The sequence below is a fragment of the Passer domesticus genome, chromosome 1, assembly GCF_036417665.1.
Source record: "Passer domesticus isolate bPasDom1 chromosome 1, bPasDom1.hap1, whole genome shotgun sequence".
In the NCBI taxonomy this organism is placed as follows: Eukaryota; Metazoa; Chordata; class Aves; order Passeriformes; family Passeridae; genus Passer; species Passer domesticus.
The window spans coordinates 115,356,438-115,379,626 of record NC_087474.1 but is presented as its reverse complement, the minus strand read 5'-3'; the positions used below and the strand labels follow the sequence as shown (position 1 = coordinate 115,379,626).

The window sequence follows — 23,189 nt, the reverse complement described above, 5'->3', positions numbered from 1 at the left end:
CCATTTACAAAGAATTACACCTTCTAATTTTTATAATTTAATCACTCAAATAAACCTGTATTAACATGAAAGGACTGAGTGAAGCATATACATACTTTAAATGCAACTTTTACCATGCAGAATTCCACATAGAGGGACTGATATTCTGCAAGATAAGCAGAGAGTAGGCGTGACAGTTTATACGTGACATCGTCACAACACAATTTGGTCTTCTGAGCACTGTGGACTGGGAAATTCATTAGGTTTCCCTTACAGGCTAGACCACCTGGATATTAATGGAAGTGATGCACACCTGCCAACCTGTGCCTGTCCCATGGCATAGATATCCACATGTGTTCCCATTCAAGCAAACCTGGGGAAAATGTCTTACGCAGCATTTTGACTGCACTGTAAAGGTTCCCAAAACACGTTGCCCCCAGTGTGACTATGCTGCACTTGAGTTGGTATAAGCATTTGTCTGCCTTCCTTTTAAAAAAAGCAAGGTTACCTTTGCCCCAGGATATCTTTTTTAACAGCTGTGCAGCACATCTGCACTAACAGTCAGATCTAAAAGAAGAGAGCCTAAAATGAGATATAGATGGACTATAAGAAGCTAAAGAGGATTGGTTATCCAAAACTTACCTCCCTGGGTTTACGCCACTTTGGTAGCCACCTCTTTTTTTCATGAAAATTTCTCAGGTTGCTGTGGTTTGGTAGTTTGTGCAAACCATCCTAGTGTGAGCATCTGGGTACCTGCTGCCTTTGATCAGCCTGCTGCATGGAGAGTGACATACTAAGCCCAGCCAAAGTGTTGGGCACTTTCAGCAGAAAATGCTGTTCCTGTCTTCCCTACCTGGGTGTCAAGTAGGTAAAGTATTACATGGCACGTGGCCTTGATTCAGTTCTCTGAGTATCCTGAGGGGATTCAAAGCCACATTTCCTACCTCTGAGCAGAGGGTCTTAAGGTCCCTTCTGCTGGAAGCTGGGCTGAAGGAAAGAGTATCCTATTCATCAAACTGATAGGACCACGTTTGAGAAGGAACTTGTTACCCTGTGGAGAAGTATACTCATTTAGTCCAGGGGTTCTCGCAGTCTGGAACTCATGCTTAAGTTTATTTTTGTTTTTATCCTGTGCCTCTTTAATGTATAAAGAGCCCAGTACTCCTCTTTCCCAGCTGAGTGCCCAAGCTGCGAGGCTGCAGACCTTTTCCTGATTCCCCCCCCAGGGCCCCATGAATTCTGCCTTCTTTGCTTCTTGGGCTTCTGGAGACACCTAGGTCCCTTTGCAGATCTAGGTCCAGGAGTTTTCACCTGTGTAAATAAGACCTCCACCACATTTCTGTCATTCTAAGAAATAAGCAGTTCTGTGTTTATTTACTGTATTTAATTCTAGCACACTGTAAAATAACACTGATGTGTTTTTGAAAGCGTTAACTGCCTACACTGCTTTTGCTTGATCTTAATTTCCTTTTACTTTCCATTTCCTTGAAAAGACTTTTAGATATCTTTGCCTGGGTTGCTTTCAGATGCAATTATTGACTCCCTTCTTTCTCTCTACCCTGTATTTCTTACTTTTGCTTCTCCACACATTGCCTTCCTTCTTTTCTCTGTCCTAGTTTAGCCCCCTCCTAACTGTCTTGCTGCTGCTGTTCTGATCTAAAGGCAATGAGGCAAAGAATTGGGGTGGTTGAAATGCAGGCACAAGTGGGACGGACAGGCATACGTGATAAAAAATGAGGGACCTTTGTGATTAAACTCTAGATTAACTGAAAGAAGGGAGATACTCAAATCAGGACCCAACGGGATGCTTCTCATCTCAGGGGATTCTGCTTGCAAATCCCGCCCAGAGGCTCCATCTTTTGTCTGAGCCTCCAGCTAGGGACTTTTTGACAGCCTGCCCTTCTCCCTGCAGGGTCCTGCAGCTGTGTGGGAATGGGGACTTAGAGGGCAGCTGTGAAGTGGGGTCTCCTTCAGCTCTCAGGGCCTGATCTTCTGGACCACTTGATTTTGGGAAGGAAAGAGAAATAATGACATTTCTCTGACTTAAGGCACACTCCTTATGTTGTGACCTGGGAAAGAAAGAAACTGTCATCTCGTTTTAATACCTATATATCTTGAAAGTTTGACTGGGACTACATTACAGGGACTGCTGTCTCTGAGGCTTTCAAAAGGAGCTGCAGTGCGGGGGAAGATTGGAGGGAGAGGGCTTTTGGTCCTACTCATGTTGTTGTCTGGGGGAGAGCACAACCCAATGAAAACAGAAGGCAAAGGGAAATACTGGGATCCAGTGGAGAACCCTGAACTGTTATCCCCTAGTCATTTGCTATTCTTAATAAGCAGTACACATACTGTTATCGGCACAACAAATTATTATAATTATTCTCTAGCAAAAACCTGATTGACTGAATCACTACTTTTAGTACATGAGGTTGTTAATATACAGGTTCTTAGGAGATCATTATTATGTGCAGGTTTGCTGGAGTATCTGAATGTGCTTTTGCTCTGCCATTATCTTGATTTTAAATGCAATTATTCTCAGGGTGTTTTCTTTCTGACCCTAGCTTCAGATGGAACAAGCCTGGTGGTCTCTGACTCATACTGTACAAACAAACAAAAACAAAGACTAAAAGAAACAGCAACTTAACAGGGGAAAAAATACAGTGTAAATGTGTTTGTCACATTTAAGCAGTGGACAAATGAGCTAATTTGAATCGCTTAGTGCTTGTACAGTCACAACTAAACAACCCCTGTAAATTAATTGTGTGACATGCGATTCCCAATTATGTAAAGCAGTATAATAAGCTGTGAGGATGGTGACTGTCATTAGTTATATGTACAGGAGAGTGGAAAATTACTTATGCTTTCTCTTCGCCTATAGAGGCACAAAATGCCAGCTTCCTCAAAGCAGAAGGCTAGCTCTGTTTTCTTCTAGTTGCAAATTGAGTTTTGTGTATGATTTGAAAGGTGGAGCAGAATATGTACTGCTTACATTTTCTTTAATTTGGCTGCAGAAGATGGAATTCATTGGGCTCCGTCTGTTCAAATGAACTTTAAGCAACAATCAAGAAAAACATTTATGCTCCTCTTTACATATGTAATGGTAATATGTCTTCTGAAGAAGACATAATGGAGCTGGAGCCTTAGGTTACCTTAGGAGAGCAATACAGGAATGTTAACTACTTATGTAGGCATTAAAGGCATTTTATAAAAGCAAGCAGGTTTTTCCTGTGAGGTATTAAAGTGACTTATCTGTTGTTTCTAGGAGCTGCCTTTCCTTCGGTTATGAAATTTAAAATGGGGAAACCTCCCTACCAGCTGTCTCAGTTCTTTTGGTCAGGAACCCCTGTATGTTTCTCCCCCAGTAATCTAACTGTTAACGCATTTAATTGGTGCTCCCAAAGCAGTTTTGAAATATTGATAGATTTTAAAAAAATCTGTAAATTATAAATAATTTTTAAAGTTCACATTTCTCTTTTGAATGCCCATTACAGAGTATTAGTTTTCAAGCCATTTAATAAGTTATGAGACAAATGAGTGAGTTTAATGTGGGGTCACTGATGTGAAAAAATGTGATGATTTTATTCAAGTTTCAGCTTTTCCAAAACTGTGTTTCATTTCTGTTGAAAGTAAACAGAGAATGTTATGTAATAATGTATATTTTATTTAAAATGAATTAAAGGCTAGTCCTACCTTCTACTTCTATTAAAAAATTCAAAACTATAGCTTCTTTCAGTGACTTGTATATTACACCATCACTTGAAGCCATGTTAATCCTTAAACACTGTCCTTTGATCTTCTAGTTATTTAGATCTATTCAGCACACAGCACAATATTGTTTTATTTCAGCAATATCTAACCTCTTCATTTGCTATTTATTCACACCTGCATATTCCCCTAAGATTCCTTATCTCATTTTCAGGGTAGCCCTGCAGACAATTAGTGGTGGTAATAATATAAAATGTGGCCAGCACTAAAACCTGAAATGGCCATTACAACTAAACTATATGATATATAATAACCACTCCACTCAATTACCTGCACAAAAATGCAAAGATTTAAAACTGTGGAGCCTTATCATACATCCAGTTAACTGACCTACCTGCCTGCTATTTAGTCCTTCCTTTCTTACAAATAATATTCTACCTTGTGGCATGCTGCCTGGTAAATCAGCAATGCTGTACATTTGTATGAGTTTTCCATCCTTTTCAATACATGTGTATAAGCACATATATTTATATGTACATATGTTCATATGTGCATTCATAAGCATGTATGTTCATATGCACTGGGATATGAACAGGTCTTTGGTGGTAGGACAACTAATAGCTACATAACAACCCAATGCATAAATGCATGCATGTGCATTCACAATCCATGTGCCTGTGGCAGTATGGAGTACACAGGTTTATGTGCTGCTGCCTGGTGTACTTGATTTTTCATTTTTAGTATCTATTATCATCCTATGTAACTCATTATTTTTTACCTGTTAAAGAAACCTTGTTATTTAGTGGGTTCCTGGGGGATAGTTGTGTCACCAGTCTGCCATTATTGTTATGGGAGAAAAATAGTGAGAGCATATCAGCAGGACCCAGAACTGGGGGGTGTCTGTCCATCTCAACTGCTGGGCTTTCTCTTTGGTCGAATCCACCAGTTTAAGCATTTTGCCAGCTCTGTGTTTCAGGGGAGAAAGAATTATTCTTGCAGGAATGGCTCTGACTGAGGAGATGCAGGTTCTGTTTCCTCCTTCACACAGATTACATTTGTAACCTGAGGCAAAGCATTCCAGCTTGTCTGTGCCCGTTACTTGAGCAGCAAAATGGGGAAAATGGAAAACTGCTGCTTACAGGATATTGAAAATATTAATTTGTTCATATGTGTAAACTCTGTTCTATCAGAGGGCCCCTATGTATTATGGCACATAAAGGTTAGCTGACATTTGCTTTAGGAATGTGGCCATTTGTCTAGTGGCAGCAAAAACATGTTTAAATCATACAGAAAAATAAGTCATGATAAAGCAATTGCCCTGAAGTCTACTCCAGCAAAAGCATGTGTATGTCATAGACCTTCCTGGTGACTAAGTAACATCTTTCTGAAGCAGTCCTGTTAATTCAGTCAGCAGCACTGGGGATAAGATCACTTTTAAGACCTCGCGTCTGCTGGGGTTGGCACATGAGTGGCTGGCTGCTAACTCCACAGAGGTGCTTTTGTGCTCTTGTGCTTCTCCCTTCCTCCCCCCATCTCGTGGGATAACTCCTTCTGGTATTGCTTCACTTTTCTGTTGGTGAGCACTTTCCCCATCAATACTGCTGAACAGGTGTTACTCTGCTACTAACTGAGTTTCCAGCTGTCCTCCTCCAGCACAGACCAGGCAAAATTTGTTGTTTTGTCCTATTAGACAGACTAGAGAATTATCAAGCCTGAGATGGAGGTCTTCCTTGCAGGATACGATAGTTTTGTTGCCAGAAGATGGTCAGGAAGGCCTGGCTGGCTAACAAAGACAGTCCTTCAGCTGCTGGGTGTAGTTCCAGTTTTGCATCCCCTTTGGCAGCAGCACAGAGACTGCTGCAGTGTGGCCAGCCAGCAGAATTAGGAAATAAGGACCTCTTTTATTTACTCAGGCTGCTGAATCATGGGCATTCCTGTCTGCTTGGAGAAAAGTCAGGCAGCTCTACTTTCCACTGGAAGTCTCAGGAGTGCTTGGTACTTTCATCTCAGAGTGTTCACACACTTGTTTTAATGTGCTTTATGGAAATGGTGAAACTCAGCAAGTACAGTTGGTGTAGAAAAACATCTGCACTAACTATTCACACACATTTGCATCTTTAAATAGACTTTTAGGCCTTGTAGCTGATTTCAGTGAAGTTTTTTGGTTGCGAGTGCTAAAGCTTTCTTAGAGTCAGCGAGTGTGAAGTGACTGGTTCCAAAAATTAAAAATTTACATGGACATGTTAAGTGCATCACACTGAAACTCAGAATACTTGCCATAACACAAAAAGGGCATTTACAGTAAGTAGCACTTAGTGAGTGCTGAAGGAAAAAAAAGGTCGATACAGAAAATATATTTTAAAACTCCATAAACACTCTGTCAAGCACCTGGAACCCTATTCTGCCCTCAGATAGATGTGCACCACTCCTGGGAACTTGTATGTGTGCATCTGAATTTGGTCCAGAGTATTTTAAAACAGCTTGTTATAACATTAAAGATCAGATTTGTAATGTTGACATAGAGCTCAGTGTGTAGGTGTCTGCAGATTTATATACAGGCAGCTATGTGCTGCAAACTGCATTTTCTACGAGAGTGATGGGTGAAAAGGGGTTTGAAGCCCTTTACCCTGACAACAGGTTCAAACTTTACCCCCAGTGCAGAGCTGGCTCTGTAGTGAGATCTGCTGGGAAAGCTGGAGTGGAGTCTGCATCCCAAGCATCTGGCTCTCTGCAGAGACCTTAAGTTCAGCTCCTCCATCACAGTTTTGAGGGCCAAGGCCTGCTCACCTTGTGTCTGTGCACGTGGAGTAGCCTCAGTGTAGGGCAGCAAGTCATGCTTTGCTGCCATTCTGAGGGAGATGCTCTTCGTGGTTGCACCTTAATTTTATGGGGCCACATCCCTGTGGGGAGGGGTGGGGAGATGGAAGGACAGGCATTGCCATCACTCAAGTCCTGCTGGAGCAGTAATTACCCTTAGTCCAGTAGTTACCCTGTTTGCTGTCCCCAGATCCATTCCTACCCTGAGCTCAACTGGCACATTAGTCCATTGCACACAATGTTCCCAGTGTTCAGGTTGGAGCCTGCACAGCAAAAGTCACTGCAGCGACACATTTTCCTTGTTGCAGAAGGACGGTTTCAAAAGCCTTTCTGTGGGTCACTGAAAGCTGATGGGCCTTTGGAGCCCTTTGTGTGAGGACAGCCCAGGGTCCCTCCTTCCAGAGCATGTGGCCAGCCACCAGTACCCCTTCTGTACAGGCTGTCCCCTCCGCTGCCATGCCAGGGGGTGGGGGGGAGTCAGGAAAGCGTTGTTAGGCTTGTACTCAGGAAAATCCTGTTGTCCTCCGCCTTGCGGAATTCCCCCTGCCTTGCTGGTTCTTCTGTAGCTCTGAGAGATTGAAAGATTTTCACTTCTCAAGTTAAAAGGACACAAATCTGACTTGTAAGTGGCTTGCTCTTCTCCCTTGTGCACAGAGGGAATTGCTCTGTAGAATTAGTACGGGCTCTGATTAAAAAACGCAACGGCAAAGTGGCACACATTTCCATTTGCCGGCTGGAAAGCAAGAACTGTCTCTGTGCTGTGGTTACATTCTTCCCTCTCGGCTTTCCTTACCCTTGTAAAAAAGCTGAGGAGAATCCCGGGCAAACAAGAAGAATTGGGAGGGGGCAAGGGGCTGCCTTTGCTTATGCTATGGTCACATTCCACGCTTGGTCCTGACCCTGCTGCCAGCCCGACAGCCTGCTGGGATCCACGAGCCGGGGGGAATAGTTGTATAATAGGTAAAACCGGGCAGACAGTGGCCACGAAAAGGAAGTGATTTACTGCTGTGTCAGTGATGGTACACTATTTATAACACTTACTATATATTCCTCTAAACATTTATACAATAATATATATCATTTCTCCATAGGATATACATTTTAATACTAAATTTGGTTACGAAATATGTTGCCTAGGCAGTCACAGACTATTTTTCTTCACTCGGCTGCTTGACATAAATTCCTGTTTATCTGCCATCAGTGGGTGTATGTCAGAAATATATTGGATTTTTAAAGAACAAAAGGTTTTCCCATTTAAAAGACCTAGCTGGAAAGATGCATTTAATATAAAATTTAGAACTGGATAAAACATTAACATATTTTTCTGTAAATGCTTGTTCCACTGTTTTGATAATTTCCCGTTTTAGAGTCAAATCCAGCAATTTGAAAGGGCAGTACACAGATTTACATTAAAAGTCTCCTGTGAATAATGCAGTCATTAATGTACCATCTTAAAAACTCACCTGACTGGTTTTATTTAGTATGTATGACAATGAGGAACTTTGCACATTGGGAAGCATTTTAGCACATGACACTACTTTTGCTGGAAGGGAGGATTTTTATGTTTCCTTTTTTTTGATAAACAAACCGCATTGGTTTTGGTTAAAAAACATGGCACTCAGGCTAGGGGTTGATTTTGTTATTTAAATACATACCAGTAGTGCAGATTTGTGTGCAAGCAATTACAGATGTATAGTGTGTGTGTATGTGTGCAAAAGGTGTGTTTAATTTGTGAAACCCTCTTCTCCGAGATGTAAACAAGAGGATAAAAACCCATGCAGTTTCCAAGTTATCCTGAAAAGCATTGTGTCAATGGGCAGGCATCCAGCAATGGTGTTTGGTTGTTTTCTCAGAGTTAGATGGTTGCCATCTGGCATTGATAGTGAGATGGCGTTGTCATCAGTTTCTAGATGCAGGAAAGGAATGAATCCTCATCTGTTTCCTGTGGATAAGCAAGAGGTTGATAATCTAGTAAAATCTCTTTACCTTAAAGTAAGCAGGCTTGGAATTTGTTTATATAATATAGGCCAGTTTTAACTTTTGTGGTGGTGTTGTAGTAAATTTCTTGAGAGAAGGCTGAAGATGTTAGGAAACTTTCTTCTTTGCAAAAATACATTTAGAAAGATATTTTTCAAGGGGTTCATTGTATCTTTTTTCTGTAGTGTTACTGTAGTCAGTTTTACTTTTGAAAGGAAGAAAAACCTCAAGCATTGCCCCTGGAAAGGAATTGAAGAATTATTTGATGCAGAGTGATCTTTGAAACATTCTTTTAATATTTTTAAATAAGTTTTAGGTTAATATCAGTATGATCATTGAACTGTAGTTATCTGCATTTAAAACAAAAGGTGCAAAAACTGTACAGCACATCTCTTGAAAAAAATATTTACAACTTTCCCTGTTTAGAGACAAGGTAATACCATGGATAACTAGCCCATTTATTATCTGGCCAGCATTTCTGCTTTGTCTCTTCCTGGTAACTCATAAATCTTTCAGCTTTTACCATAAATGTTTATCATTTTTCCTGTTTCCAGTTTTTTACAAGTTGCTTTGTCTGTGATCACCTTACAGTACAGGTTCTGCTGTACTGAGGAAGTTCAGCTGGCTGAGGCCTTTGCAAAAAAGGAAGAAATGGTGGGCAACCTCTTGAACTTAAAAAAAAAAATGCTGTTCATGGCTGACCCTTGTGACACTTTCCCATTTTCCTTGATCCTGGTTGTTGGTTTGTTAGATTGTTTTGAACATTTAATAATCCAGCTGCCAGCCTTAAGTAACTGCATTGTATCGTTATTGGAGAAATCTGGTTGCACTTTATTAGAGAAAACATCACTGTTTATATTGTTGTCCTGTTCCTCCCTTGTAATTTTTCCTATTATTGTTTAGAATAACACCCAAGTCTGTCTCAGAAATAGCCTTTAAAAGATTCCTGTGTTCAGAATCACTTTTAAAGGAAAAAAATCCACAAACCTGTGGCAAAGCAGGGCAATTCTTTTCAGCAAATATTGGTCATGTGGGTTGACTGTTCATTTTAAAGCATTCCTGTAATATTTTCTCCTTTCCTTTGACTCTTCAGATGCTCACATAATATGCAAATAATTTTACAATGGATACAAAAGAAACATTAAATATATTAAAATCTGCATTTTAATAAAATTGTCAATGTATAATACATATCCTGCAACTGAGAAAGAATGATAAAAAAGCAATAAAAAGTTAATATAGGCATAGAACTATTTAATAACTTCTAATGTTTTACAGTATGATAAAAATAAATGTGGTCTTGAAACTGTTGATATCAGCGTAAGAAATGTCCTAGTCTGAGTTTAGTGTTTTAGCTATTTAGGAATAGCAGTCCTGCGTTATTCATATGCATTTTCTAGCTCCTTTTCACTCTCGGGATTAAGCTTGTGGGCATGTTTCTTTCTCATTTCAGACGGAGTGGATGTTGAGGATGACCCCTCTTGCTCATGGCCAGCATCATCACCTTCTAGCAAGGATCAGACTTCCCCGAGCCATGGAGAAGGCTGTGATTTTGGAGAAGAGGAAGGAGGCCCAGGTTTGCCCTATCCGTGCCAGTTCTGTGACAAGTCGTTCAGCCGCCTCAGCTACTTAAAGCACCACGAGCAAAGTCACAGTGACAAGCTCCCTTTCAAATGCACGTATTGCAGCCGCCTCTTCAAACACAAACGGAGCCGGGACCGCCACATAAAGCTTCACACAGGAGACAAGAAGTATCACTGCAGTGAGTGTGATGCGGCGTTCTCGAGGAGCGATCACCTTAAAATTCACTTAAAGACTCATACGTCCAACAAGCCATATAAGTGTGCCATTTGTAGACGTGGGTTCCTGTCATCTAGTTCACTGCATGGACACATGCAGGTTCACGAGAGGAACAAAGATGGCTCCCAGTCCGCTTCCCGGATGGAGGACTGGAAAATGAAAGATACTCAGAAATGCAGTCAGTGCGAAGAAGGCTTTGATTTTCCTGAAGATCTTCAGAAGCACATTGCAGAATGTCACCCTGAGTGCTCCCCTAATGAGGACAGATCTGCTCTTCAGTGTGTTTACTGTCATGAACTCTTTGTAGAGGAAACGTCCCTAGTGAATCACATGGAGCAGGCTCATAATGGTGAGAAGAAGAATTCATGCAGCATTTGCTCTGAGAACTTTCACACTGTGGAGGAGCTGTACAGCCACATGGACAGTCACCAGCAGCCAGAGTCGTGCAACCACAGCAACAGCCCATCTTTGGTAACTGTGGGGTACACATCAGTCTCTAGCACTACCCCAGATTCAAATCTCTCGGTGGATAGCTCAACAATGGTGGAAACAGCTCCTCCTATACCAAAAGGTCGTGGAAGGAAGCGGGCAGCTCAGCAAGTGCCAGATATCACTGGTCCTTCAAGTAAGCAGGCAAAAGTTACTTATAGCTGCATTTATTGCAACAAACAGTTGTTTTCCAGCCTTGCAGTTTTACAGATACACCTGAAAACTATGCATTTAGATAAACCCGAACAAGCCCATATCTGTCAGTATTGTTTGGAGGTATTGCCATCTCTCTACAATCTGAATGAACATCTTAAGCAAGTCCATGAAGCACCAGATCCAGCTCTGATTGTTTCTACCATGCCTGCCATGGTCTACCAGTGCAACTTCTGCTCTGAAGTGTTCAATGACCTCAACACCCTTCAGGAACACATCCGATGTTCTCATGGATTTGCCAACCCTGCTGCTAAGGACAGTAATGCATTCTTTTGTCCCCATTGCTACATGGGATTTCTTACTGATTCTTCCCTGGAAGAGCATATTAGACAAGTCCATTGTGATCTTAGCAGTTCCCGTTTTGGTTCTCCTGTGCTCGGAACCCCAAAAGATCCAGTGGTGGAAGTGTATTCTTGTTCTTACTGTACCAATTCTCCAATATTTAATAGTGTTCTTAAACTGAACAAGCATATCAAGGAGAACCATAAGAACATTCCTTTGGCGCTGAATTACATCCACAATGGGAAAAAGTCCAGAGCCATGAGTCCATTATCTCCTGTAGCCATTGAGCAGACCTCTTTAAAGATGATGCAAGCAGTTGGAGGTGCTCCGCCTCGTCCTGCTGGGGAATATATTTGTAATCAGTGTGGTGCTAAGTATACTTCCTTGGACGGTTTTCAGACTCATTTGAAAACACATCTTGACACTGTCCTGCCAAAACTGACCTGCCCTCAGTGCAACAAGGAATTTCCAAATCAGGAGTCACTGCTGAAGCATGTTACCATTCATTTCATGATCACCTCAACCTACTACATCTGTGAAAGCTGTGACAAGCAGTTTACTTCTGTGGATGACTTGCAGAAACACCTACTAGACATGCATACATTCGTGTTCTTCCGCTGCACCTTGTGCCAAGAGGTTTTTGACTCCAAAGTCTCCATTCAGCTGCACTTGGCTGTGAAGCATAGCAATGAGAAGAAGGTATACAGATGTACATCTTGCAACTGGGATTTCCGTAACGAGACTGACCTACAGCTTCATGTGAAACACAACCACCTGGAGAACCAAGGCAAAGTACACAAGTGCATCTTCTGTGGTGAATCCTTTGGTACGGAGGTGGAGCTGCAGTGTCACATCACTACGCACAGCAAGAAGTACAACTGCAAGTTCTGCAGCAAAGCTTTCCATGCTATCATCTTGCTGGAAAAGCACTTGAGGGAAAAACATTGTGTTTTTGAAACGAAAACTCCAAACTGTGGAACGAATGGGGCATCTGAGCAAGTTCAGAAAGAGGAAGTGGAACTCCAGACTTTGTTGACAAATAGCCAGGAGTCCCATAACAGCCACGATGGCAGTGAAGAAGATGTGGACACATCTGAGCCTATGTATGGCTGTGACATTTGTGGCGCAGCTTACACCATGGAGACTCTCCTGCAGAATCACCAGCTGCGAGACCACAACATCCGACCTGGAGAAAGCGCTATCGTGAAGAAAAAGGCTGAGCTCATTAAAGGGAATTACAAGTGTAATGTGTGCTCTCGAACATTCTTCTCTGAAAATGGGCTTCGGGAGCACATGCAGACACACTTGGGACCAGTGAAACACTATATGTGCCCAATCTGTGGCGAGCGGTTTCCATCTCTTCTGACTCTTACTGAACATAAGGTCACACATAGTAAGAGCCTGGACACTGGAAACTGCAGGATTTGCAAGATGCCCCTCCAGAGCGAGGAGGAATTTTTAGAGCATTGCCAAATGCACCCTGACCTGAGGAACTCCTTGACGGGGTTCCGCTGTGTGGTGTGCATGCAGACAGTGACCTCCACGCTGGAACTGAAAATCCATGGCACATTCCATATGCAGAAAACTGGAAATGGTTCTGCTGTGCAGTCCACGGGACGTGCACAGCATCTCCAGAAACTGTACAAGTGTGCATCGTGCCTGAAGGAATTCCGTTCAAAACAGGATTTAGTGAAACTTGACATCAACGGTCTGCCATATGGTCTGTGTGCTAGCTGTGTTAATCTCAGTAAAAGTGGTAGTCCAAGTGTCAACATCCCTTCAAGCAGTAACAGACAAGGCATGGGCCAAAATGAGAACTTGAGTTCCATTGAGAACAAAAGCAAGGCAGGGGGACTGAAGACTCGCTGTTCTAGTTGCAATGTAAAGTTTGAATCAGAAACTGAACTCCAAAACCATATTCAGTCAATCCACAGAGAGCTTGTTCCAGACAGCAACAGTACACAGCTGAAAACACCACAAGTATCTCCAATGCCTAGAATCAGCCCCTCCCAAACTGAAGAGGTAACCCTTTTTTCTTTGCTTTTGACACCTTCCATCCTTTTGGAAAAAATCTCCCTTTTTTCAAGCTGTCTTGTCACTTGTCATGAAATGCTTAGGCTGATCCATGTTACATTTCCATCCACAGCCATTAGCTAGTAATTATCTGCTTCTTGATATGCCTTACGTCTTGGATTGAATTTTGTGGAATAGGACTTATTCCAGTCTCCCTAGGATATTGTCTTCTGTATCACTGAGGAGACCTATCTTCATGCCAGCACAACTGAGATCTGGAATCATATCCTAGCTCCCATATGCATTGGAATCCCCAGCTAGGAGTTGTGCTTACGGCAGAGAGCATTAATGACAGAAGAGTAGACACAGTGAGCCAAAATGCTGGCAGAAGGGGTTGATTTTTTAGAAAATATTTGTAATCAACAAATTGAGAGTATTTTTGTTAATTGTGTTGTAGACTTTCTCCCTCTTCTAGCATATTTTGATTAAGTAGAAGTGTAATGGTAGCCTAAGGTAAATTGGGAAATCAGTCCTTTGGATGCAATTTCTTTGCTTTTTATTTTTTTTTCCATTCCTGATGAAGAACATTGTGATGTCACTGAAACACCTAGTGCCTGATTATTGAAATTCCATTGTAGGGCATAACTTAGAAAGTACATATCAAACTCCTGAAAGATGTAATCTGCTTCCTCAGTCACCAGTGACCAAGTAATGACACCTGTATGTAGGGAGGTAAGGGGGGTCCTGTACTGAGGAAAGGGAATGAGTTTTATCTTCAGAAATGTTACCGTTAGAATGACTTAGAGGTAATATTTTAAGCATGGTATCTTGCATCTTATAATTCAGGAAGTCTAAAAACACAGCACAAGCAAATTTTAAGAAATAACAGCTTTTGTTTCAAGAAAGCTTTTAGCCTATAATGATACAAACATGGTGCAACCCATTGCTGTGAATGTGGATGGATACCCTGTGGCTAGGGAGCTGCTGCTCTTCCATCACCTTCCTCACTCCCTGTTTGTGAGCCCATCTGTTGGGAAAGACATCTCTCAGCATGTTGTCCAACAGTGTTGTGCAAACTGGAGGGCAGGAGGGAGGCAGAGAGGGAAGAGTGAGGATACACCAGCATATGTGGACCAAGAGGTAAGTATGGAGCTTCTGAGAATGTAGATGAAGATAGACTGGGATGACACTGAGGTAGCACAGAGCCTGGAGTGCCATGGAGAATTGGAGCTGAGAGTTCAGGATGTACCAGGCAGGCTGCACCTCCCAGGGAAAGGCCCTGTGCTTTCATAACTTCATCTCTGGTTTGCTCATTGAGTGGTGGTAGGGGACACCTGAGGAATGGGATGTGGTGTGAAATTTATGGAAGGCTGTTAGACTGAGAACCTGAGATCTAAGGAAAAAAAAACACCTTTTAGAGAAGAGGGAAGAGGAGTGGCTCTCCTTAGCTGTGTTTTGGGCCACTGATGATCCCACTGCTGAGTCAGAACCACAGGATTACCTGCTGCATGTTTTTGATAGGTTCAGTCATTCTGGTTTCTGTTTCTGTCATCTTGCATCAAGTGACTACATGAAATCCCTCTTCCCAGTCATGTTGGATGCCAATTCCTGCTACCTCAAGCACAATCAGAATCATGAGTTTAGTCAGTTACCATGCTAAGATGTTACCAATTTTTCTTTCTCTTGCTTGTAAACTAGACAAAAAGAGATCTGGGAGTCCTTTGTGATGATGTAAGATCAATTACCTTCAGTATCATTAGTTAATCTTCCTGTGCTTGGATCAGGTATAATCAGAGTTCTTAGTTATACTTCTAATTGGGATCATGTTCCTCTTCTTAATCCATTTGATTTTTATATAAAAGTGTATCTAAGATGAAAAAGCTTTTTAAACTACACATTTGTGAACAGCATTTGTATCCTTCAAATCACCATTTACGCCCAACATCCAGTCTCAGGATGTAAATTGAATTTTCAGTGTTTATGGTTCTGGAGTCCACATAGTAATGTAGTCTTTCAGATTCTTTTCTCCTGGGAAGACAAAGCTATCAAATTCCTGATAGAGCATTAGAAGTTCTGGAAACCATAAATGCACGTTTGTAAAATCCTGAAAGATAATTAATTTTTCTAGCAGGTATTACTGGTTCAAATTCTAATGATGCAAGCTGTGTAGCAATGAGAGTCAAAATTGAAAGTGGTAATGTGCAGATGTTTAAAACTATAGATTGGATGTCCAGACTGAAGGAAGTAAAAACATAAGCATATAACAAAAAAATTTTAAAAAATGGATTTTTAAAATTTATTATTAGTCACTGGCTGTCATACTCCACTGGAAGGGTGTTTCTTGAACTGAAGGGGATGTTGAAGGCAACTACTTAAACATGCAATTTTGGGGAAATTTTCACAAAACAGTATTAATTATATCAAGGAGTGAAAGTTTCATTTGCATTATTGAGTCACGTGATTTGAGATTTCAACCTATAAATAAAGAGTATTTCACTCCTAAGGCAAGAAAAATAGGTATCTTGCATATATGAGATGAGTTGTCACACCATTAATATTGCTGAATACCCCTTTTTACTTGGTAAGAGATTTCAATTATAAGAATATTTGAAAACACCTTTTTAGGATAAAAGATCACATTGGAAGTGTCACTTCTAGGTTCTTTGCTGAGTATTCTCATGATTGAAGTAGAAAATTTCCCTTTTTAGTCTGTTCTCAGTGATGTGATAGGGTGCAATTACCTTACCACAGTATAATGTCTTCAGCTGAGCTGTCACCCAACTTGCTGAGTGAAAAATATTGACCTGAATCATCTCCACTGAAAGTTACCTTCTGGTTGGGATGGAAAATTATGGCTAGTGCTCATTATTGGTTGCAACGAGTCAAGGAGCAGGTCAGAACTCATTAAGTCCATCACACTGCTGAATCTAGTACCCCTAAGTTATCACACAGACTTAAACAGACATGAACAGCAGCTTTTGAAAGAGCTCTAAAATGTGTGGATCTTCCAGTTAATCTGTGAGCTTTAATGAGGTGCTGGATTCAGCTGGTTTTAGATTTCTTGTGAAGATCTTGACTTGCACTGCAAGCACACTTTTATGCTAGGGTGATAACCTTAGTGATAATTACTGTCTAAAAGCAGAGGACAAGGTCTGGTATGCTGGTGAATTGGGAACTAGACCTTTTTCTGTCACTCATTTGCTTTGCTGACTTGGCCAAAACTGCTTGAACATCTCTGCTTCATTTTCCTTACTCAGAATATAAGACATATATTTCCTGAAAAGTGTGGTTCCATGCTTACTTACAATACATTTTTTGTAAAGCACTTGGAAGATGAAAATCTGTTCAAGAAAATCTGTGTGGCCTTGACTCTCTTGTTCTTCGTTATTACGCTGTCAGACACTTAATGAGAGAACTCTTGACTCAGCAGAAATTGTGCCCTCACTTCTTAAACTGCAAGACTTCTGTACTTGCTGAATGACACCAGCATAACAGTGCAATAAATTATATTGACTGTTTCTTAGCTGGCAGGGGAGGAGGGAATGGACTCCAACATACACCCACAGTTTAATGTCTAAACCTGAATTATGGTAGAGCATCCACATGTGCAACTGTGCTCAGTTTGGGGTCCTGTTGGTAACTTTCAGAGTAGAAGCATAATTGCTTCTGTATCACTTTGTTCCATGAATGTGAGGCTCGTGTGAAAACTGTATTACCTGTGGCAATGCAGACAGGCCTTCATTAATAACACAATAATGCTCTGGGTTTTCTGGTCTTGAGGAGAGAAGGAGCAGCATGAGTACACGACCAAATTACTTCAGGAGTGAAGATGCTTACTTAGGTGTGGCAAAAGATTTGCAGAAACTCACTATTTCAGAGAGTATCCAAAATGTTGGACAAAGGAGAGAGCTTGCAACTGTCACACCAGCTGGAGAGCAGAATCTGGGGCTGCTCTTCTGTCTTGTTGTGGTTGTTCAGAGCTGTATGCCAGGATGGGCATGTCACAGCAGGGGACACCGGGCACATCACAGCACTGTTCTGGAAGGAGCCATGAAAGTGCAGTCTGACAACGAGCTTGCAGAGATGGGGGTCAAAAAATTCAGATGCTGTGGAGAGCTGTTGGCTCCTTGAAACTCAACTTCTCCGACCTAAGATGAATCCAGAAACAGTATCACCCTGGGAGAAAGAATGGAACTCAGGTAGGTGTACTTTTTTAGCATTACTTTTTTTTTTTTCTCTCTTTATTTATTCATGGGTTCTGAATCTACCTTTATTCTCTTACTGTTCTTACCCCCACTTCTCAAAACACTGCCAGACCCACAAAGACAGAAAACAGGAACTGCCTTTTGAAGTAGCTGGTTTATTTCAACAGCATGCACTGGCAGTCAGAGGCGGAAAGAAGAGAGAAAAGACTGTAAGCAACCCAGAAATGTTCCCAGATGCATGCTTTTGGCAGGGCAAGCAATAGCATTTTAGCAATATAAATCACAGTGCTTTTAACTGAAAAAATGCACTGAAATCTATACTCACGCATTTAATTGAAATACATAAAGAAATTAAAATAATCCTCTTCATCAGCAATCCAAGCTGATCATTCTGACTACAGGATTTTTATGAATAAGCACATAAACTTGTAATGTAAACATAAGTAGTGCCTTGGGTTTCCTGTCAGTGAATCCAGGCCCAGAACAAGTGATTTTCATGCTGTATTTTGGATCCAGGGACAGAAAAAGGTAAAGAAGGTTTGTTGCTGGCACAAAGATTGGGCTTTGAAATAGTTTGTGGAACTAATCTGTGACAAACATATTTTCTGCTTTTGGAGTTTCAAAATGAGTTCACTAAAAATACCAGTTTTGTCTTCTGGCATCATTTTAACATTGCTTTCAGGAAAGTATTATTTAAAGTGTGACCATGTCTATTCTTAGGAAGGGCTAGCCTAGGGTTTTCTGCCACAGTAGGCCACCTCCACTTTGCACTACGCTTTAATTTCTGGTAGCGCCACTACCATGAATTGTCTGATAAGGTCCAGCTTAAGCATTTCTCTTCTCTTTGTCTGGTCGTGAGCTAGCAGGATCCTCTTTGAATTTTACAAAGACAGTATTATTGTTATTCTGTTGCTGTAAATCCTACCAAAGTTAGGTTTCAAACTTTTCACCTCACACACACCATGAGTTCAATCTGTGAAAGGAAGGCTCTATGTTGGCTGGGAACTGCTGAACAGAAGGGGGAAAATTGTAGAGAATTTTCTTAGTTTCCTGTCTGCTGATCATTAAAATCTAATGCTGTTTGTCTGTCTTCTTATTTGTCAGAGGCTTCATATGGGGAATTTGGAGAGGCATCTTCTTCACACCTGTGGAAAACTTTGCAGGACAGGATGAAAGGATAACATGTTCTCCAAAATTTTCAAGTGCACTAAACCAAGATTTCTGTAAAATGAACCAGGGTCGGGGGGGTGGAATGTGTGCTTGAAGAAACACAGAAGATTTGGAGAGGGACACAGGAATGTGGATGAAGTCCTTTAGGATCTCTAGAGAGAGCAAATGTAGATTCAGCAAAGCTTTATGAGACAAAACATCCATGATGCTCCTATAGCTCAGTTGTGTTCACTGTCCTCTTGGGGCTTTCCCTTTACTTGTACCTGCTGGCCAACTGGCTGGTGTAGAACACAATTTCTGCCACAATTTCTGCACAGCCCCAGAGGAAAATCACAGTAGTGATGAGTGTTTGTATTCTGATCTCAGAACTGAGTAGAAACTAGAAGAAATTTCACACAATTTTCTTGCCTGATCATCTTTAGGAACAAGACACAGAAAATCATAACATATCTCTATTTGTCTGCTGGTTTGCATACCTCTAGAGGATTCTCTCACTTCTACGTCTTATTTTTGGACTACTCTTGGCCAATTTCAGGGAAAAATGTATAGATTAATAGTAATCTCAAAGCCTATGAAGTTACAATGCTTGGGAAGAGAGGTGACCTAGCAGGTAACAGAATCCAAATAGGAAAGAGGCCTTTAAGAGATCCAAACCAGGAAGATGGTTGTATCTGAAGTTTATACCTGTTTTATATGTGAAAGTCAAGTGAACACAAGACATGAAGTTATAGGAGGAAACTATGATTTGTTCTTTCTTCTTAAGTGACTGTACATGAGAACTGTTTTTCACCACTACTCAATAAAGTTGTTATATATGATGCATGTATTACTTTGTCTCGTACAACAAACATAACACCCAGATTTGTAACTCTGTCATGAGGCAAATAAAATGGGCTAACCATTAATTTAAAATGGGTATGTAGCCCCAGTACCGCTTGTTTCATGAAGTTATACAAAATGAACATAAGGAAACCACCTGACATGTAGCATCTTGTTAAAGAATACTGTTCTTTGAGGTCTGTGATAGCAGATAGTTGACCCTGGTGGTTCAAAACTGTGAGGTACCTTTTTTCCTGCCAAAGCCATCTTTCATTTTTACTGTTTCCTGCATGGTATTACAAATTATTGGATAAATATGATGTGTACTATTTTATGCAGCATATTTTGCTGGGTATGACAGCAGAGATGTGTCTCTTGCTAGCATCCACCCTCACCGTGTGACATTCTAGGACAAGAAGCAGAGGAGATAAATGGACAGACAGGAGGTTCCCTCTGAACATCAGGAAACACTTCCAGGGCAACCAAACCCTGGAAGAGGTTACCCAAACAGGTTGTGTATCCCTTTGAGATACTCACAAGTCATCTGGATGTGGTCTGGCTCTAGATGAGACTTCTTGAACAGGAGGACTGGACCAGAACATCTCCAGAGACCAGCCTCAGCCATTTTGTTCTTCTGTGGTCTCTGCCCATCTTTGGGCCCATCTACCAGGTATATGTGGATGTTACCCTGTTGTTCCTTGGTGGCTAAACTTTTGTATATGGCTCCATACATCAGTGAATAAAAGGGCAGGGCCCTTCCTGATACTGAGCATCTCAGTTCAGTCCTACCAACAATAATGTGCATGTCTATGAATAATTTTTAATGCCTGTGAAATGCCTTTGAAGAATGTCTTAAAAATACTGCCACTTAGAAATGCAGCCATTTCAAAGTTACTTTCTGCTTGTGTACTCAAAAACAAGGTGGGAGGTAGGAGAGGATGGAGTATTTATCCCCTTTTTTGGAGTATCTATCCCCTATATGTCCACAGTTTTGGTGTGCTGTGTTGGGATACATTTCCTCTGTTTTTTACTTATTATTCAGATGTTTCACAACATTCTTTCTAAAAAGGTATATCTAATGGGTTTGCATATCGTGAAAGCCACCTCTTTCTCTGTGCATTTTCCAGTAGGAAATGTAGTGGTTCACCAACAAAGAGTGATCTGAGACTTCAAGCTTCCAGATTTCCTTTTGTGTTTGCTTTACCACTGCTACAACAGTCCTCTTAACTTCTGCTCTGATGGCTGGAATAGGTTTAGGGCCAAGCTATAGGAACATGGCTGTCTGCTTACAGATCCTTGCAACCATCACAGACAGTGGTCAACTTGTAATTGATCCTGTTCTGCTGCTTGGTGCTTCTCTCACAGGCCTAGGCAGAGAGTGTCTCCATCACCTGGTGATTTTTCCAAACTATCAGTCTTAACCATAGTTCCTCATTTCTCATATGCTTCCTGCTTCACAACTGGTTTGTATGATGGTGGTTGAATGGTTGAGGTCCTTCAAACCTAGAAGTATGGCATTCTGCTTCTGCAATCCTTTTTTTTTTTTAAGAGAGGGAAATGGTAAACTGAAGCCCCATGTAAAAAGACATTAACTTTTTACAGGATGTACCTAAGAGGAACTGCTGGTATGTTAAGAATTAATGTGAAAGTAAAAGATTATGAAATAGGACAGAAGCAATTCTGTGAAGTTCCCTTAATTCCCTTGGAGGAGAGTGAGTATGTCTTCACAGGAAAAAAGCCAGTTAGACACAAATCATTGTGGATAGTGTTGAAGAGTGGCTGAGCAGAGTGCTTGTTTTGCTGGTACACCACTTCCTTGGGCAGCTGCACTGCCCCAGTGGAGGTTTTTCAGCTGGGCACACAGTCAAGCATCACTGCAGTGTCAGCAGCGGTGTGCCAGCTCAGATGCTACCAGTATATTTTTTAATGTTGATGTGGCCTAAGTGTATCCATAGAGGGTAGAACCAAAATCATAGCAATATGATTGTAGGACTCTGTTCATGGCATATTTTGTAGAGCCTTTTTAAAACCCCAGTCTTGCCCATGTTATCATGTGAAGCCTTCATTTGTGAAGTCCCATTGACTTCCCCAAGTGCAGAGCTAATTGCATGAGAAGGATCTAAGGGGTTTACTCCTTCTCTTGATACTTCAATGAAAATTAATTTCTTATATATTATGTATGAGTAATATATTTCTGTTTGTACATTAATATTAATGTTGCATATTTTTGAGCACAAGTTCTATTCTTTAGGATTAAATTATCTTGGTAAGTAATAGTGCAGAATTCAGTTTGAGTTAAAAGTGGACAATTAAGGGTAGGGGGAGGGTCCTGAGTCACACTTTGGAAAGTGAAATTAATCAGCATTAATTCTCCACAGAGTGGGAGAAAAGCGGTTGTAGTGTTTAAATTACAAAAAAAAAAAAAAAGGTGTATAAAAAGCTCCTGATTTTGCCTTTCTGTTAAAATACAGAAAGCTTTTACAAAATCTGTGATGGAGAAAAGAGACAAGAGTATTCTCTTGTGCGTAGTTGCAAACTATTAATTTTATTGGCCTACATCTGTTGCTGATTGTTGGTGAAGAAAGTAGTGGCTTTATTGAATGACAGTCTGTCTCAGTATGCCTTTTTTAAAAAACAAAGGAAAAAACCCAACTTTAAAGGGGAAAAAAATATCAGCTTGCTCAGAATATCAGCTTTTTGAGTCTCAGACCTGCCAAGTCAAACTCTATTGCCTTTGCTTTGATGCCACTTCATCTGCAGAATTATCAGTGTGATGTTGGTCATAGTTCCTTCTCAATGTCTGTAGCCACACAGCGGCTCTGACGCAGATGCTGAGTGTTGGGATGCCCCTGGATGGGTCAGCAGCTCTAGGGCTTCAGAGGGTCTCATTGCCTTTGGTTTTAAGTGCAACGTGAGGGGACAGAAAGGGGGGAATCAAATTCACAGTGCTTTAAGCTGTTTGTTGTCATAAATTTTATAAGCCTAATATGAAGTAATTGAGAGGGAAAATAAATATACAACCATGTGCTGCCAGGTTTTAGAGTTACTTTTCTGACAGGTATTTCACTTCAGTACAGAGCGTGAAGGGCCTAGAGAGAGTTAAAGGATTAGAGATCTCAAAGGGAAGAGATGCAGTTTTTAAATGTGGCAAGATGTGTTTTTTTCTGTGTGGGGATGTGAGACATTGCAAGCTAATGCTCTTAGTCAGCTAGGGGAGGAAAAGGTTTGTAACTAAAAGACATTGAAGACAGACATGATTAAATACAGACTCCAGAATAAAGGTGAAAGGCAGAACAGCAGACCATGAATTCAAGTAGAATAGAGAAGTAAGGACTGCTAACATGAATATTTGTATTTCTGACTCAATATGTTTTGTGTGTGCAGTAAGTAACCATAATGAAAGAAATGAGGAAAAATAATGTTTCTTTCCATTTTTTATTTTGCTTACCTTATGGGATTGATTGTATTCTTTCCACAGGCATGTACCCAAAGACTCTGTTATAATTTAGGCCCTGCTAAATGAAAACAGAACAGAAAAATACTCATAAAATCTCCATGTTTTTAAAAGTAATCAGGAAATACTAATTAAAGGGTTTTGTGTGAGCAATTACAAGAGTTGGAGATTAATCAGGTAAAAAGAAAAAAAAGCAAGATGACAGTGCCCCATAAGCAAGATAAATAACTAACTTTGCAGTGAAACTGCTTAACATATGCTTAGTT

General features: G+C 40.9%; 1 protein-coding gene and 1 long non-coding RNA gene across 15 annotated transcripts in view; both read left to right on the top strand.

Moving 5' to 3' along the window:
- Positions 1 to 23,189, top strand: part of ZNF521 (zinc finger protein 521) — a 230,057-nt gene that overhangs the window by 82,598 nt on the left and 124,270 nt on the right. For all 14 annotated transcript variants that reach the window (XM_064435496.1, XM_064435550.1, XM_064435549.1 and 11 more), the window contains one exon: positions 9,932 to 13,284. In XM_064435496.1, coding sequence (XP_064291566.1) covers positions 9,932 to 13,284 — 3,353 coding nt within the window. The remainder of the gene's footprint in view (positions 1 to 9,931; positions 13,285 to 23,189) is intronic.
- On the top strand, positions 13,295 to 19,468 carry LOC135309445 (uncharacterized). Its single transcript, XR_010369715.1, has 2 exons — positions 13,295 to 17,474; positions 18,585 to 19,468. It is a non-coding gene; the product is annotated as an uncharacterized LOC135309445 (long non-coding RNA).